Here is a 19,679-nt window from a genome sequence, read left to right as displayed (position 1 = left end):
TCTTTACAATTATGGACTTGGATTAACTAGTACTATTTTGCGAGCTCTTAACTCTTCTTATTTTCTTTCAACCCCAAGAGTGAGTAAAAATAAATTGACTGGTTGCATATAAGAATTTCAATACTGCAGCAAAGTCAATATCTTCATTTTTTAACAATACCTTGTTTTGAAAAAGGAAGATTTCAATCTATATAGATATCTAGGTTTAGTTAAATGTGCAATGGTATGATATTCAGTTTCTTAAAAACATAAGGCTTCATGTGTACAATTTGTTTATAAAATGTTAACTATTTATAAAAATAATTTTCAGTATTCGCATTTGTTTACATGTTCTCTGTAAAGAATAAAAAATAGTATTCATGAATAATAATATTAGACTGGAATATTAAAATGGCCGCCGTGAAGCGGGAAAAATAAAATCCGCGAAAACCACGTGTCATCATCCCGATAATCATTGAACAGCTGACGGATGATACACTTTCAAGTCATTCTTGTTTGTTTATCCAGCACAGATTTAAAGGGAATGTATTCGAATTCTGTTGAGGACAAAGGAATAAATTAGTTTATGGGTATTTTGAGATACAGAATCGTGACAGTGCTTGTATTAGACCGGGTGATGATTGCTAAAAAATTCCTGTAATAACAAACAACTTGCTCTTGTTTATTGTTTATTGTTTATTGGCATAAAATTGTTTATAGTTATCAAACCTCTTTGTTGATGATATTGTATATAGATACCCTGAACTAACCAGAGGGAGAAGCATTCGGTTCTTTTATTGAAATTCAATCACATATAGAAATTTCCACTAAAAAGGCAGAAAACGATTGGAAAATCCCAGTATGCTACTGATCTTATTGCCGCGTAGGTCAAAGACGAGTTTAAAGTTTTACCACAATTACTTTTATTTTGAAAAAAATCTAAACTATATAATACTAATTTCAGAAAGAAATGTCCGCTTGATAAATTCCGAAGAAGAAGTTCCGGAATTGAAAACCAGAAAAATGAAAAGAAATAATTTTATTTCCTTTCTCTTCCTCTTCTCTCTCCTGCACAACAGGCAAAACCAGTCTTTCTTTAAAAATAAATATTTCAAAAATCAAAACCTCATTTTTTTTTTTTTTCAATAGATAATTGATGCATGAATCTTAACGATCTTGAACGATCTTTTAACGATAAAAATGATTGCAAACAGTAAATAGTGCCCAAAGGTTAAAAAAAATTAAAAGTAATGCCATAGTGAATGAACTTTAAAAAAAGACACAGATTATTAAGATAAAATAAAACCAAGCTCAGAACATTACTTTTAAGTTCTACATTCAAAAAGGCAAGTCGGTCCAGGGGTTCTTGAGTTATGATCGGACATCCAAACAAAAACAAAAACAGAGATTACAACTTTATATACGTATATAGATAATGTTATCAACTTATGCAGTATGAAAAAGGAACTGTTCAAGTAATTTCAAGTTGCCCTCCATTTTAAGAGTGACATTTATGATCACAGAGAAACTTAATTAGAAAATGATCAATTTTCTTGTAGAAAACGAATGATATCTTAATCGTCTTTGATTATAAACGTTTAACGGTTTAAAGGGTATCGTTGTGAATAAAACATTCCACTCAATAAATAAAGTGTCACTTGTAATTACGTTTAATATTGCAAGGTTATGATAGAACACAAAGCAACAACTACGTATCCTGTCCTATCAGTGTGATCTCTGAAAAAAGATTTATCTTTACTTAGCTCCAGTAAACAGATAAATGGTATTGGCAGGTTTCTGCAGTAATCAGAACCGTTCTAATAAACTGATTTTTAACATGAACAAATCCAGTTTTGGGATCCTTTACAAGTTTTAATCTTTAGCTGGCAAATTAATGGCTTCTTCTCATTAAATATTCTTTTGTTCTCGCGGACAATATTCATTCTTTGTTTTTCTTTTCTGTTCTCCTTTACTGTTTTCTTACTTTCTTCTGTTTATATATTATACTGTTTTTTGTTTGTTATACTGTTCTTCTTTAATTCCGTTTCTCCAGTTTCTGGTTCTCCTGTTTCTGGTCCTCCAGGTCTCTTTTCCTGGTTCTTCAGTATACACATATCCTGTTTCCTTGCTTCTGGTTCTCCAGATCTCCATTTCTCCTGTTTCTGGTTCTCCTGGTCTGCATTTCTCCTGTTTCTGGTTCTACTGGTCTCCGTTTCTCCTGTTTCTGGTTTTCCTGGTCTGCGTTTCTCCTGTTTCTGGTTGTCCTGGTCTCTGTTTCTCCTGTTTCTGGTTCTCCTGGTCTGCGTTTCTCCTGTTTCTGGTTCTCCTGGTCTGCGTTTCTCCTGTTTCTGGTTCTCCTGGTCTTCTTTTATCCTCTGTTTCTGGTTCTTCTGGTCTCCATTTATCCTATTTTTGGTTCTCCAGGTCTTCCTTTATCCTGTTTCTTGTTCTCTGGGTAACTCTTTCTCCGGTTTTTTGCTCTCTAGGCCTCCGTTTCTCCATTTTTTTCTTTTCCTGTATCTACGTTTCTCCTGTTTCTGCTTTTCTTAGTCTCTCTTTATCCTGCTTCTGGTTCTCCAGGTCTAAGTTTCACCTGTTTCCGGTCTTTAGGTTTCCTCTACTCCTGTTTCCCTGTTTTTGTTTCTGGTTCTCTTGGTTTTTCTATCTCCTGTTTTCGGTTCTTCTTCTATATTGTTCTCATTCTAAATTCCTCTAACCTTTTTTCCACTGGTTCTCTCTCGATATCTTGTTTCCCTGTTTTTCTTTCCTCCTTTTCTTAAATTAAAATGTTCTTTTTTTTACAGATCTCTTGTTATCCTGTCCTACTGTTTACAGTGTGTTCTACTGTTTTCCTTATCTACACTTGTGACCTTGTCTGTTATTTTACTCTCCCCCTCTCCTATTCTTTGTTGTCTTTTCTCCTATTATCCTCTTAGTTCTCCACCTTCTATTCTTAGTTCTCCACTCTGTTTCATATTCTCCTTTGTGCTCCTTCCTATTCCTATTCCCCCTCCCCCCTCCTTTTCCTATTCTTTTTTGATCTTCCCCCTTTCTGATATTTTCCCATAATTATCTTCTTCTCTTCTCCTCCTTTAAACTGTTTTAACTGAATCCTGAATTATGAGGACGGATTGAGGGTCCTTTTGTTTCCCGTCTATAGAATAAGGGCGAGAAAAACCTAAGATTTATCAATTGTATCTAGTATCTACTAGGAAGGAAGAGAGGGGAGCCTAACTTGAATTTGTTAACATATTCAGATCCATGTATTCAAACCTAACTCTGAGTTGTTAGTCCTGTCACACTCTCTCGTTATCGTGCCTTGGAGTATTATTTCTTCAGCGTGTCCGAGCTTTTTACCCGGAGTGCAAGATGCATAGATTGTAAGGGTAGTGTTAGGAGCTGCCAAGGTTCAGTGTTTGGACCCTTTTTATTCAGGAGTAAAATGATATCTTTATAAAGATTATATACATGAATGCATGGAGGGGTTTTATAGGATTGATCGTAGAGCTAGGAAGATAGGGAAGGATGGATGATTTGAAAATGGTAGACAGTAATTTGAAGTATTTAAAAAAAGTAGGAAATATTTGTTGAAGATCACATAAATGGCGCCATGCAAGGAGGCGCGTAAAACTAACTATGTAATGTCTAGCTAAGTTTGTCCTGGCTGTATCATAAAAAATTTATGATCCTGACATTCTCCTACCTTCCTACCAACTCCTTCTCTCATCCTGACATTCTCCTACCTTCCAACCATCTCCTTCTTTCATCCTGACATTCTCCTACCTTCCAACCATCTCCTTCTCTCATCCTGACATTCTCCTACCTTCCAACCTACTCCTTCTTTCATCCTGACATTCTCCTACCTTTCAACCATCTCCTTCTCTCATCCTGACATTCTCCTACCTTCCAACCATCTCCTTCTCTCATCCTGACATTCTCCTACCTTCCAACCAACTCCTTCTCTTATCCTGACATTCTCCTACCTTCCAACCATCTCCTTCTCTTATCCTGACATTCTCCTACCTTCCAACCATCTCCTTCTCTTATCCTGACATTCTCCTACCTTCCAACCATCTCCTTCTCTTATCCTGACATTCTCCTACCTTCCTACCATCTCCTTCTCTCTATTTAAAGCATAACTTGAATACCTTGACAGCTGTTTTCTATGCATCTATGTGTCTCACTTTATGATGTAAATTGTCCTTATTGACAAAAAAAGGTTTTCACTCTCGCAGATAGAAAAATTCTGGTTTGGAAATTAATTACGATATATTTTTACATGATTATAAAAATCTCAACTTGAGTCAAGTTAAGTTCAAGGTTAGTTTAAGCTGAAGGAAAATCTTCCGACTCAGAAGATTGACCAGATATTGTATAATTGATTAATTGATTAGTTGAACGAGGATTTGATTGATTGAGTGATAAGAAACCCCAATGTATGGATGGATGGATGGATTGAAAAGATGATTGATTAATGAATAGATGATTGTTAGCTCACTTGAAAAGATGAACCGCGCCTAGGTTAGATAAAGTGCATCTATGTGAAGAAAGGTGCAGAGGATCCTGTAAAAGTATCTTTTATCTCACAAAATTTTAAAAACTTATTTTATTGGAAAAATAAATAAAATGCATTTACAAAATTCAAGCTTTTATTAATTTATCTTGGAATATTTTTGCTCAAAGAAAGGCAAGTTTGGAGATGAATTTCAAATTTAATTGATCTCAAGTTATCATATGTATAAGAATTAATCAAATTATCAAAAGTATAAATCAATCAATCATCAAGTGTGTTTTATAGAATATTCCTGAACTAATCGATTACTAAATATTGGAAAGCTGAGAATTCTGCTTGTTTTCTCAAAATGGACGTAATTTCAACCCGATTCACAATGATACCCTTTAAACCTTTATGTGATCAATAATGTGGAAGATTGTAACGTATACAATCCCGACAATTTACTCAATTGTTTCAGCAACAGAAATGCGTAAATCACTTTTCAGAGTAACCACAGTTAAAAATAACCAATTTTCAAAAAAATATGGATATCTCATTCATTCTTGATCAGGTTAAGCTTTCAAGGTACCGTAGTGAATCAGAGATGGAATTTTAAAATCGGAGCGTCACTGAAAATTAATTATACAGTCCCTATAATCTATAATTATAATTGAATTTAATTACTTTAATTGATTATAATTATTTTTTATGAATTTTCTTGCTAATCATCATATTCGTAACTTGTTAAATGTTAAACATGGGCTTGGCTTTAATTCAATTTTATCTCAAGCTTGAGATAAAAAACAGCAATATATAAAAAATCTAAACCATTTTTGTTTTATTGCAAACATTTCTCCCGTGGTTCAAGACTGATTTACTCCGTGTACAGAGCAAGCACTGAGGCCTCTCCAGTAGCAAGCCAGGACACAGAGAACCATGTAGACCCACAACAGTTCCTAGGTAATATGTGGCATTTAGACCATTTTTCCATACGAGTAGAGAATTTTTTACTGTTTTTTAGAAGCAACTCCCACTCTGTGATTATACCATTTAGATCATTGCAACCATCCCCATGCCTCTCCCTCTTTTCTTAACCTTTTCATATTTTTCATTTGTAAAAAATGGCAACCCCTGGTTCAAAACGTTTGCCTACTTTAATGCCAAAGCATGATTATCTTTGATTGTGTAATTGATTGTTTACAATTCTCTTATGGTAGTCTTTTACTTTTGTTATCAAACATAAATCCTTCTTTGCCCGCTCATTTCTTAGATCATTTTTAGAATGTTTTGACAGTTATAGGGATTAGACTTTGCTCTATCTAACTAAGTTCAATAAAGATGCATTTTTAAACTAAAATCAGGGGGACAGAAGAATTAGCAAAACTAAATATTTTTTTCGGCATTATTTTAAAGTCATAATTTTATTATTTTAAAATCCCTCTTTTTGTCAAATACTAATCAATTCTTTGGCTACACCCTGCCAAATGTCCATGGAAAGTGCATTTGCAATAATGTGCACTGAGCAATAATGCAGTCTGAACAATGTGCATCTGAATATAATTGCATTATACATATTTAGAATTGGTAAACAAAGCTTTAAATGTTTGTAAATGCAAACATTAAGTGTATCAATGATCTTGATCGTTCTACTGTTGATGATACTGATCATACTATTTATTCAGTTGATGATACTGATCCTGCTATTTATTCAGTTGATGATACTGACCAATGACCATACTGTTTATTCAGTTGATGATACTGACCATACTATTTATTCAGTTGATGATACTGATCATGCTATTTATTCAGTTGATGATACTGACCATGCTCTGGTGTGTGAGGAAGAAATGATGATGCATTCAGAAGATTGTGAAGAGGTGGAGGAAGAGGTAATTTAGTTAGGCGTGCATTTCTTATATTTATTCATTAAGTTATTAATTTAATTTTTTTGGTTTATTATTGGGCAAATCTTTATTTTGTGTACATAGATTATTGATCAGTTATCATAAGATAACTATAAAAATATCTTTTATAAATGCCTATCAAGTTTTTCTTAACTTATTCATGCATATTTTATTTTTGTAATCAAAATTCATCATTTTCAAAATTTATGTTTTTCCTTGTGGTGACTGGTGAATTCCGAATTCCTGGAACTGTTGTATGTTGGGAGTTAAAACCTGAAACCCAGAATTTAAGAATTGAACTTTTCCTTTTCTTTGTTTCTAAGAATCTTCCCTATGGCGAGTTATACATAAGAACTAACAACAAACTGGTATACAGGGAACCAACAACAAACTGGAATACAGGGAACCAACAACAAACTGGTATACAGGGAACCAACAACAAACTGGAATACAGGGAACCAACAACAAACTGGTGTGTTGTATCTATGTATATCTAGGAGTGCAGTAGATGTGAGCCTATATCTATCTATATCTAGGAGTGTGGTAGATGTGACCCTGTGACCGAGGAGAAGTGTAGTATGGAGCTGGAGGTCAGCTTTGCTCCGGTCAAGGTCAAGGAGTGCAAGAAAATTCACAGCTGTCCTCCTGGAGTAAATCAGAAATGTGTTACAAAGTAAGTTTTTATATGGTTTATAATGCCTTTATACATTGTGAATGGTATTCTAACTTTAGTGGTGCGAAGATTAATGATCAATTACCATGGGCGTATACAGGGGGGAGGGGGGGACAGTGCTATAAACTCACTAAAACAGAGAATAGTTATCTGAAAAAAGAAGGATCTCGAAATAAAATTAGTCATACAATTTATATTCATACTGAAATCCTTTAATTTATACAGTGATATGTTCGATTCACAACAGTACCCTTTATTTTATACAGTGAAATGTTCGATTCACAACTGTATCCTTTAACCCTTTGTCTGATCATGAATGAGTGGGGGAATATTTTTTCTCTCTCGTAAAACTGATTATTGTGCTTTCTTAATGCATGTTAATCAGAGGCAGGTAACATAAGACTCGCCAAAAAGAAATGTTTCACCCTGTAAATCGGGGTCTTGTTAGATGCGTTGAAAAATGCTTATTGCATTTCTTTACAGAAATATCAGATAGAAATTTAAAAAATCTAAATATTAAATTTGGAAATTTAATTAAATTATGACTCATCTCAATAAGCACTCCTTTTAACCTGCAACATTAAACTTAAGCTTAGAAAAGTAAAATTAATTTCAGTATCAACTGCACAAACTCCGTACTCAATTTATTGTTAAGAGCTGGCACATTACACCCTTCCCTGACTGCCTGCAGCCCAGCACCTATCTTTTGTGCATAAATTGCTAAAATACGCGAATATTAGACAGCTAACCCCAAAACCTTAAAAACAATAAACATTTTGCGATTGTGTCAAAGTTCGGGGTTTTAATTTTATTTTTAGTACACATAAGTGTCCTTTACCTCCCCCCCCCCCTTCTACAGATAAATAATGATTGTTAGCTTTATTTTCAGTTGTCCTACATTTAAAAAATTCCGTATACGATGTCCAAACGTTAAAAAGTTGAATAAAAGAAAAAAGGGTATTGGATTCTTTAACCGTTTCTCGGCTTATAACTGACCTAACAGGCTAAGGTTAAAATTACATGAATTAAAAAGATGAAACCTATAGACCAATTTAGAGATGAATTACTTGCATAACTAATCTTTTTAAGCTACAGGGATAGCTTCAAGTTAGACTTATTAAGTGACTTATCCCCCCCTCCTCTTACCCCCTGAAACCCATAGCTAATGCACACTGTACAATGAGACTAAGGCTTTCCAAATGAAATGATTTTAGATGGATTTGAATCAAGATATGGGTGTGGTTACAGTGGTGCAGTGAGTTGGTAGGAGGGATTCAACACCAACGCCAATTCTTCATACTGTCCATTGCACCAGGATCTAATATAATCATTATAATTAGATATAGAGGCAGAAGTGAGAAGAGGAAATGGGTTAGAAGGAAAGAAGAAGGTAGGGAGGGGGTTAGAAGGAGAGAAGAAGGTTGGTAAGGGTTTGGGAGGAGAGAAGAAGGTAGGAAAGGGGTTAGAAGGAGAGAAGAATGTAGAGAAGGGGTTGGAAGGAGAAAAGAAGGTTGGGAAGGGGTTAGAAGAAGAGAAGAAGGTTGGGAAGGGGTTAGAAGGAGAGAAGAAGGTAGGGAAGGGGTTGGAAGGAGATAAGAAGGTATGGAGGTGGTTAGAAGGATAGAAGAAGGTAGGGAAGGGGTTAGAAGGAGAGACGAAGGTAGGGAAGGGGTTGGAAGGAGAGAAGAAGGGAGGGAAGGAGTTAGAAGGAGAGAAGAAGGTAGGGAAGGGGTTAGAAGGAGAGAAGAAGGTAGGGAAGGGGTTAGAAGGAGAGAAGAAGGTAGGGAAGGGGTTAGAAGGAGAGAAGAAGGTAGGGAAGGGGTTGGAAGGAGAAAAGAAGGTAGGGAAGGGGTTGGAAGGAGAGAAGAAGGTATGGAGGTGGTTAGAAGAAGAGAAGAAGGTAGGGAAGGGGTTAGAAGGAGAGAAGAAGGTTGGTAAGGGTTTGGGAGGAGAGAAGAAGGTAGGGAAGGAGTTAGATGGAGAGAAGAAGGTAGGGAAGGGGTTAGAAGGAGAGAAGAAGGTTGGGAAGGGGTTAGAAGGAGAGAAGAAGGTAGGGAAGGGGTTAGAAGGAGAGAAGAAGGTAGGGAAGGGGTAAGAAGGAGAGAAGAAGGTAGGGAAGGGGTTAGAAGAAGAGAAGAAGGTAGGGAAGGGATTAGAAGTAGAGAAGAAAATAGGGAAGTGGTTAGAAGGAGAGAAGAAGGTAGGGAAGTGGTTAGAAGGAGAGAAAAAGGTAGGGAAGGTTTTGTTAGACTTTTTAGTTTTAAAAAAGTTTTCTTCTTTTTGTTTTTCAATAAAATCTATAATTTTGAAATCATTCTTTTGCATTATTATTGTATTGATGAACAAATTAGATCTAAATTCTCACAATATCAAATCAATTACGTTTTTGCCTCTAACCATCCTTTCATCTCAATATCATTAGCAATATTTAGAACTTAAATTGATTTTTACAGGGTGTACACTTTATATGGATTATTTACAGGGTGTACACTTTATATAGATTATTTACAGGGTGTACAATTTGAATAGATTATTTACAGGGTGTACACTTTATATAGATTATTTACAGGGTGTACACTTAATAAAGTTATATTTACAATAAGCTTATCTAAGATGCTTATTTCAATAAAAATGATGAAAAAACAAAAAAATATTCTCATCAGATCATACATTTTTTTCTTAATGTACGAAATTAAGGACACCATGTTTTAAACAACTTAAAACCTGTTATGCAACCAAAATATAAAGAAAAGTTTTTTTTATTATTTTTGTAGAATAAAGTTAGATCTCAGAAAGTTTTAGATTAAATCTGATAACTTTCAAACAATGCAATTTTTTTCGATTTTTCTGCGATGCTTAACCTTTTGCTGTTAAATGCCCAGCACAGAGAAAAATGATTGAGATTCTTGTAAAATGTTTAATTTGCAAAAACATTGCAAATCTGTATTTCAAAGCCTGCACCTGTTAAGAATGAAGTAAGGGGTCATTGTTTATGATATTGATTTAAAAACAAACCTAAGAAGATAAATCGCCTCAAACTCTTATTTTAAACCTGTAAACCTTGGATATTTCAAACTTTAACTACTTGATCTAGCAGATCGTAGTGAGTAGTTTGAAATATTTTGAATTAACTATGTCAGGTTGCAAAGATATTTGGATTACAAAATAAGAATAAGAATAGATACAAGGAAGGGTGAGGGGAAGTCTACATAGTTTGTATATTAAGAATGGTGAAATTAAGTACTGTTGGAAAGGTCCTTGCCCCCCCCCCTTTATTTACCCGGTGTGCCCCCCGCCTCTTAAAAAACGAAGCTGCTTTTTACACTGAATCTGTAGGAATACCAAGGTTAGTCAGCCTTGGATTAATATTCAGACATTGTTCAACAATTAAAATATTTATTAAAGGGAGTGACCTGCAATGTATAGTAGTTGAACTGAGAATTTAGTATTGTGGAGACATTTTTAGGATTCATTTGAGACATATGAAACGTTTTAATGATGTAAAATTATTGAGTTTGAGCGAAAAGTCGACTTTCAAAATCATCCATTTGGGTAGTTACGTTTTGAGAATCGATTTTTTAAAGAATTATTAAATAACGACGACGAAAACTGTGACAAAAATTCTACAGTAAACTAATAAGTTGTTTAGGAACAGATTGAGAAAATAAAAAACTCTCATCATCAAAAATAAGTAATCATATTCAGTTATTAGTTACTGTAATCTCTCATTGTTCACAAACATTTTCTGTAGATTTGTAGAAATCTGTGAACAAACTCGTAAAGAATAAAAAATTCAATATAATGATGAAAAAGATAATTGATTATATGGTCCTAAACATCAAACTAGTTTATTGTAGAATTTTAGATACATTTTTCGTCGTCGTTATTTAGTAATTCATGAAAAATCAATTCTCAAAACGTAACCACCAAAGTGGATGGTTTTTAACGTCGACTTTGCGCTCAAACTTTGTAATTTTACATCATTAAAACGTTTTATATGTCTCAAAGGAATCCTAAAATATTTTTCCACAATTCTACATTCTCAGTTCAACTACCATACATTGCCGGCCACTCCCTTTAATCCCCGGATTTCCCAGATCAGTAGGCCACATTACTATAGGCCCCAGAACTATAAGCCCCAGAACTACAAGCCCCAGGAATGGGCCTCTTAAAATGTATACAATTATTAACTTTTGAAATATCATCGTTATTTTTATTATTATATTAATATTGTTATTATTATTGTTGTTATTATTATTATTATTATCGGTATCATTATTATTATTATTATTATTATTATTATTATTAGTATTATTATTATCATTATCATTATTATTATTCTTATTATTGTTATCATTATGATGATCACTAAGAATAATATTTGTTGTTAAAAACAGTTGTACAGTTTATAATGTTTATATTAGTATAATTTTCATTATGCATTACACTGCAACTATCTTCACGAACTAGGATGCAGTTGGTCCCAAAAGTGTAAACCTCGAGTAGCTAGTTTTGGCCTAATATTGTTTTTTTCAAGAGATATTTAACAACAACACACTTTTTATAAAAGATATCGTTGCTATGCACGCGCCACTGTGATCTTACCAGGCACTGGGTAGTCCAGACTGGACAGTAAGACTGAATGCATTTACAGTACGTGTTGTACCGGTTCGGATCATGCAACCTTTAGAGTGAGGGTGATGCGTTCTTGATGGATCTTTTATAATGAAGGGTCGCTTTTAATTAATTGAGGTTAATTATTTTAATTAATTGAGGTTAATTATATTAGATAAGGATTGTCTTAAGATCTTTGGAACACCATTTGTTGCATAATTTTACACCCATAAATCTTGAATCCTTTCCCCCCTCGCTCATAGACCCCCCTCCCAAACTAGTGTAAATTTCCCTTTCCTATCCTATATATGTAGTAAACACCTACTCTATAACAAGGTCTTGAAACGTATCTATCCAGGTACAATCCGTCCGCTATCAAACTTAATCTCAGGCTCTAAATGCCAAACAAGGACAGTAGCGAAGCTACCAACAAGCTATGTATTTATCGATCCCAGATGATAGGGATGATCCAATTTGATCAATGTCTCAACCAGGACAAGATACACAATGCCTCTATGATCAATGCCTCTATACAGGGCTTGATATTGTAAGCTATCGACGTCAATACAGACACTAGCAATCAATTAATCAATGTCTCATCAGGACACAATCCACACAGCTACAATTCTGTGACTAATCAATACCACAATACAGGGTGCGATATAGTTAGCTATCAATGTCAATACAGACACTAGCAATCAATAGAACAATGTCTCATCAGGACACAATCCACACAGCTACAATTCCGTGACTAATCAATACCACAATACAGGGTGCGATAAAGTTAGCTCTCAATGTCAATACAGACAATAGCAATCAATAGAACAATACCAATACTCAAGCTATGATCTACACTGGTATGTTTCAACGAGAACCAAATTACTTCTAATATTGTAATAAAAGCAGAGTTTCTATCAATTTTATTTAATATCTTATGTCACAAAGTTAACAGGAATTGATGTAGTTACAATTCCTACAATGATATCGTTATCACATGATTAAGACCAGAATATTACGTATTTATCGCACAGTTAAAGTTTAATATACATATTCATAGGATTAGAGAGAATAGCAGTTAAGCTATCTCCACACATATTTTATACCGTAATTTAAGTATGTCGCATGATTTAAGCTTATCATGTTAAGTATTCAATTGAAATGCAGTTTCAATGAATAATGTCATTATGTCTAAGTTTAAAACATTAAATCATTAATATGTACAGAATATCATGTTTCCACGATTTTTGCTACACATAAACTTAGGTCTTTTTCCCCCCCTCTTGAGATTTCAAAATAGCTTCTCAATAGCACTAAGGGAAAGAAACCCTAGTGCAAAACAGGAAAAATATCTATCTTTTGCTGTGTTTATGTTCATTATACTATTTAAAAACAGAACTTGAGTCTGATAGTCGTCCATTACTGAAGAATTTACAACAAAAACTTGCCAACAAAAGATTGTTTGGACTCCTTTTAGCTAAAGAAGAGCATGTATAATGAGATATCGTTTAGATGTATAAAGTTGAAGATATTTATGATCCAAACCTGATCTGAATTCTGAATTTAAATATTTAATATTCTTCATATCACTCAACTCCTGCTTAGAAAGCAGGGTTATATAATATATATTTTCTTTTTTGAAAAATTATTCCCACCTCTCCCAAAATTATTTTTCTAAACTGATTTTTTCCCTCCCAGGGGCGGGGGAATACAAATTATTTACCCCTGGAAAGAGAATTAGAATAGGGATCTAAGGGTTGAAGTCTTGGAGGGATAGAGACATTAAAATACAAATATTGATATGCACATTAACTAAGCTTCGCACCCCTCACTTTTAATGATACTAACCCATCTCTTATTTTTTTTCTTCATAATCTGCTGAGGTAATAATTCATCGCAAGTCATTCAAAAATTATCTTGAAAGGAAACCTAACATAGATCTCAAGATTTGACTTGTTTCTTTAAAAAGAGCTCTCAATTTTAACTTTAGAATTTAATTTTGTCTGTTTTTTTATTTTCTATACCAAATAAGGTTCAAACTTCACTTATTCTTTAGATATTTTCATTATTTTCTCACAATTTACAGGGAAAAGCAAAATGTACGGTTTAAAGCAAGGAAGCTATAATTGCTCTAACGCTGGAAATAGAAACTAACTTGAGGTGCTAGAAGTGATGACCTCGCCAATGCAAGTAGACAGAATATTCAGCACTGAGGCTCCTGAGGCTGAAATTACAATTAAGCAAAACAAAAAAAACGGAGAGGGGTTCATCTATACAATGAAAGGGTGATCCTGCACTGTCTTATAATGGCGCAAATACAGCGAATCGTAAACATTCTTTCAAAAGTAGCGCCATAAATGGACGGCAAAGGGAGGCAAGAAAAAGAGACACTGCGGATGCGCAGATGGAGAAAGGAGAAAAAAGATGATTGATGAACATATATAATTATTAACAATGCCTCATAACATTTTATTTTATGAAAATTTTAAAAATAAATTATAAAAACATTGTTATAAACTTACAATGTACAGGGAGCACAAAACTTTGACAAATTATATAACTTGAAAAAACACGTCTTTAAAGGGAGTGTTCTTAATTTTCAGAAAGGATAATGAGACAATCCTCAAAAAAAAATTGATTCATAGCTTAGAAGTCCGTTTTAGCCTCCAAACAAACGAACTATTAAAATGACTGTATGTGTCAAGTGAGATTGCTGTGCCAGATACACAGCGGTGCCTCTAACAATTTTGTTTGATCAAGTATTTAATAGATATCAATGTTTATAATTTTGTTTGATCAAGAATTTAATAGATATCAATGTTTATAATTTTGTTTAATCAAGTATTTAATAGATATCAATGTTTATAATTTTGTTTGATCAAGTATTTAATAGATATCAATGTTTAAAATCTTGTTTGATCAAGTATTTAATAGATATCAATGTTTATAATTTTGTTTGATCAAGTATTTAATAGATATCAATGTTTATAATTTTGGAAACTAATTGTTTATCTATTCTCTGCAAAATTAACTTTCTAATTTCTACCGCTGGAAAACAAAGTGTCTTATTATCATTATTAAACACTTTTTAACCTAGAAAAACAACAATATCATCCACATTACTGATCAGATAAAGGTTTCAATGGTACCGTTGTGAATTGGACATTGTCATTTTTGCATAAAGGTTCACTTTAAATTACGCTCACAGTCCCTTTAAACGATACAATCCTAACCATCCCTGACTGTAGTTTCTGTTCTAGGTATAGAAAGGAGTGTAGTCAGCAGAAGATGATAAAAGAGAAAGAAATTGATTTCCCAATGTGTGGAATAATTATGGTTCAAAACTGCACCAGGAAACCAAACCAAACCAAACAAAACCAAACCAAACCAAACTAAACTAAACTAAATCCGAACCAATCCAAACACGACCTATCAAAACCTTACCAAACCAATCCAAATCAATTGTATTCAAACTAATTTAACTATAAGCCTTTACATAGAACCAAACAAAAGTAAAACTATGAGTATTAACAAACATTATCCACTAGTATTAAATACTATCAGAATACCAAAAATTATATATTTTAAATATCGTCAATATTGCACTTTTAAAATTGTTGTTGATTTGTTTGTTTACTGTACTGCAGTTGTGTGGGGTGTACAGAAGAACAGCACTGCAGCGAGGTACGGTTTCCAAAATAATAAATTAAAAACAAAATGTTGTTGTTGTTTAATACTTTGTTACTAGGTTCCCGTCATGAAATGCCACATGGAGAAGAAAATGTCTGAAAAGGTAAATTTTGTAAATATCATTTGAGAAACTTTTAAAGATTTTAGCCTTTAGGAATAAAAAAGTTAGAAAAATCGTTAACTTTTCTAAAGGAAAAAAATAAAAAAGCTATAGTAGCAAAAGTACTATTTATGTAGTATGTAGCGGAATATTTTGAAATTTTGGCGGGATTTTAAGAACTAATAAAGTGATGTTTATTTCGTATAATAATCCTAAATCAATCTTAAAATGTCATAAATCAACCCTTGATCGACTGCTAAATATAGGTAATTTTGTATCCAACATGGCCACATCAGTATCTCTAAAATATCAAAAATAAACAAAATGCCCTATCATAGACGCATAGGGAATATGGGAACATTAGTGCTTAAAATCCAGGACAATAAAAGCGATCAGCCGGGAAATAAAGTAGTGCCAGATTTGAACCCATTAAATTGTACCAGCCGGGAAATAAAGAAGTGGCAGATATGAAACCTATTATATTGTATTAGCCGGGAAATAAAGTAGTGCCAGATATGAAACCTATTATATTGTATTAGCCGGGAAATAAAGTAGTGTTAGATATGAAACCCATTATATTGTACCAGCCGGGAAATAAAGTAGTGTTAGATATGAAACCCATTATATTGTTCCAGCCGGGAAATAAAGTAGTGGCAGATATGAAACCTATTATATTGTATTAGCCGGGAAATAAAGTAGTGTTAGATATGAAACCCATTATATTGTACCAGCCGGGAAATAAAGTAGTGCCAGATATGAAACCCATTATATTGTACCAGCCAGGAAATAAAGTAGTGTCAGATTTGAAACCCATTAAATTGTACCAGCAGGGAAATAAAGTAGTGTTAGATATGAAACCCATTATATTGTACCAGCCGGGAAATAACGTAGTGCCAGATTTGAAACCCATTATATTGTACCAGCCGGGAAATAAAGTAGTGCCTTATTTGAAACCCATTATATTTTACCAGCCGGGAAATAAAGTAGTGTCAGATTTGAAACCCATTAAATTGCACCAGCAGGGAAATAATGTAGTGTTAGATATGAAACCCATTATACTGTACCAGCCAGGAAATAAAGTAGTGCCAGATATGAAACCTATTATACAGGGTGTCCCAAAAAACATGGGAATTCAGTGACGAATTCGAGATCGTCTTTTCAGATAATTCTTTGATTTAGTATAGTGATACCTAGTGAGAAAGCTGTAATCTAAGAGTTTCGTCTGCTATGTTTACATTTTGTTTGTTTATGTTTTGACTGCAACCGGTTGTACTCAGTAAAACAAGAAAATTGCAGTATACNAGTGCCAGATATGAAACCCATTATATTGTACCAGCCGGGAAATAAAGTAGTGCCAGATATGAAACCCATTATATTGTACCAGCCGGAAATAAAGTTGTGCCGGATATGAAACCCATTATATTGTACCAGGCGAACCAGGCGGGAAATAAAGTAGTGCCAGATATGAAACCCATTATATTGTACCAGGTGGGAAAATAATATGGTCACTATCAGGATATAAAAGAAATCAATTCAAAATTCGATTAATACTTTAAATGTTTATAAATTTACTCCAGGAGGTTGAGGAACCAGTCTGTAGAAGTGTTCCAGAAGAAAATTGTGAAGTAATTTTTAAAAACTATCATTATCTAATTGCGCTTCGCGCCTCACTTTTTAATAATGATGTTAGCTGTAATGTTGTCTCATCTCTTCTAACAAATAAGAAAAAAATTCGCTTCCCGTTTGTATTGGTCAATTTTGAAAATTTATGGAAACAAATTTGTGTCTCAGTTTTTGGTCCTGCATGCCAGATTTATCGACTGGAAAGTTGTAGTTGAACTATGTAAACTAAATTGAACCATTTCTCTTGTACGCTGCACCGGGTCAATGTGAAGAGAAGTGGTTCAATGAGGTCTACTTAGGTCAACTACTTCTCAATATTCATTTAATTTGGTCCTTGGTCGGCTATAAATATTCGTAAGAGGTAAAAAAAAAACTTCAAATTTTTAGGATTGTGAAAAGTGTTATCAAACTGTCCGACTGAAGCGAGTTATCCAACCCAAACAGACATGCAGGTAACCAAACCAAATATACTGGTAACCAAACTATATATACTAGTAACCAAAACAAATATACTGGTAACCAAACAATATATACTGTTAACCAAACTATATATACTGGTAACCAAACCAAATATACTGGTAACTAAACCAAATATACTGGTAACCAAACCAAATATACTGTTAACCAACCCAAATATACTGTTAACCAAACCAAATATACTGGTAACCAAACCAAATATACTGTTAACCAACCCAAATATACGTTTAGTCCAACATAATCAAAAACCCCAGACTTAAAGGGAGTGAAAATGTAATATCCAATTGATAACCGTTTTCTTTAAACCTTTATAAAGGGTGAGCAAGAAATCCTCATTTGTCTGGATGAAAGTATTTAAATTGTGGATTCTCTGTCAAAGGAATTTACACATTTATGCTTCAGAATTGACAATGCATGATATTGTAAGAATTCAACACATTTTAAGATGATGTAATTCGCAAATGCCACTCAACTCTTTTTAAAACAAAGGGTCACATAAATTACGTCTACAGTGTTGTAGAAATTATTTTTATTTATTTATTTATTTGACACATATAAAACGTTTCCACGATGAATGATTACCGAGTTTGAGTACATGTTCGACGTTCAAAATCATGAATTTGGGTGGGTACGTTTTTAGAATCGGTTTTTAAAATTTATTAAATAACGACGACGAAAAATAAACAGAAAAATTATACAGTAAACTAATTAGATGTTTAGAAACATATTTCTCAAAATAAATTTGTCAATAAATCAATGTTAGAATTAATTATTTCGTTTTCATCATCATATTGGATTTCTTATTTTCTATGAATTCGATCGCAGATTTCTACAAATTCTTCAAATGTCGTCTTTTCAATAAAAATTTCCGAAAAGATTTGTGCATAGTCATAGAATACAAAAACTAATAATTGAATAATATATCTTCTTAATCTAGATTACTTATTTTCGATGATAAGATTAATTTTAATTTTCTCAACCTGTTCCTGAACAAGTAATTAGTTTACTGTAAAGTTTTGTTTGTCGTCATTATCTAATAATCAAAAAAAAAATTCTGAAAACGTATCCAACCAAAAGTACGATTTTGAACGTCGACTTTGCGCTCAAACTCAAGATTTACAGATCTTTTTATGTCTCAAATGAATCCTAAAGAATTTGTCCACAACACTGCCTACTCAGTTCAACAACCTTACAGAGCGGGTCTGTCCCTTAAAGAGTTTTAAATTTCAAGTTTAATTTCTTATTTGTTTTTAGGCTTATTGAGAGCATAGTTTGTGACAATCAAACTAATCATCAACAGAATAATACTGATAACAGTAGAGACAGTAGTGCAATCAATTTCCCCAATGAAGATCCTCCTGCAATATACAGTACAACCAGTGCAGTACACTTGAACAGTACAACCAGTGTAGTACACTTGAACAGTACAACCAGTGTACCCTGTAGAACAGTTAAAAGAACCATATGTAAACCTAGATCTAAGATTTTGATTAAGAAACTATGTTCTAGAGAATATGACTGGATGCTGCATCAGATTCCGTAGTCTTGGGAGCCAGGGATCAAATTTAATGAACAGTGAGAATAAGTAACTACTTAGTGAGCGCCGGTTCAAGTTCAAGAGAAGTTGTTCAACTCATTCTACGTAGTTTCACTACTTTTCGTTATTCATTAAATTCACTGATCAATTAAAGTTTCAATATCCTCAAAAAAAAAGGTTTTCAGACCTGCGTATTTTTAGCCATAAAAACATCTTTTGTAACTAAAACTTATGCACAAATCTTGAATTGATTCATTCAGTTATATATGTATACAGTTGTACAATTGTAAGTCATTTTGTATTATGGTTCATTAACTAAGAACTAAGAAGCAAGTACTGTACTGCAATAGAATCCAGTATTTCTAACTTTACCAAATTATTAAAATATTGTGACATGTAACCTTAAAAGGGCATTGTACTTTTATGTATAATTTTAATTTCTTAATGTACTGTGATAGTTAAAATATAAAGGGCATTATGTGATCAATTATGAATTGGAAGTTCTTCTTAATATATTGTAAGATTATTTCAAAATATATTCTTTTAAGATATTGCAATAAACCAACAAAAATGATTTAATTGAGATTTAC

At 33.3% G+C, this 19,679-nt stretch overlaps 1 protein-coding gene across 1 annotated transcript; it reads left to right on the top strand.

The window, feature by feature from the left end:
* Positions 1-928: 928 nt before the first annotated feature.
* Positions 929-19,663, top strand: LOC111703781 (uncharacterized). Its single transcript, XM_023475828.1, has 10 exons — positions 929-1,058; positions 5,364-5,434; positions 6,284-6,363; positions 6,915-7,051; positions 14,923-15,015; positions 15,310-15,346; positions 15,411-15,455; positions 17,030-17,077; positions 17,463-17,527; positions 18,807-19,663. The coding sequence occupies exons 1-10, from the start codon at positions 1,003-1,005 to the stop codon at positions 19,093-19,095; spliced, it is 921 nt and encodes a 306-aa protein (XP_023331596.1). The 5' UTR covers positions 929-1,002; the 3' UTR covers positions 19,096-19,663.
* Positions 19,664-19,679: the final 16 nt, after the last annotated feature.

Source organism: Eurytemora carolleeae, unplaced genomic scaffold, assembly GCF_000591075.1.
Source record: "Eurytemora carolleeae unplaced genomic scaffold, Eaff_2.0 scaffold114, whole genome shotgun sequence".
NCBI classification, from domain to species: Eukaryota; Metazoa; Arthropoda; class Copepoda; order Calanoida; family Temoridae; genus Eurytemora; species Eurytemora carolleeae.
This window is presented reverse-complemented; position numbering and strand designations above follow the sequence as displayed.

Bases quoted from the DNA above. Each gene is read 5' to 3' on its own strand.
- LOC111703781 (XM_023475828.1), top strand. From the start codon at position 1,003: ATGAAAAGAAATAATTTTATTTCCTTTCTCTTCCTCTTCTCTCTCCTG. The intron at 7,052-14,922 runs GTAAGTTTTTAT...TTTCTGTTCTAG, and splicing joins AATCAGAAATGTGTTACAAA to GTATAGAAAGGAGTGTAGTC. The intron at 15,456-17,029 runs GTAAATTTTGTA...AATTTACTCCAG, and splicing joins AGAAGAAAATGTCTGAAAAG to GAGGTTGAGGAACCAGTCTG.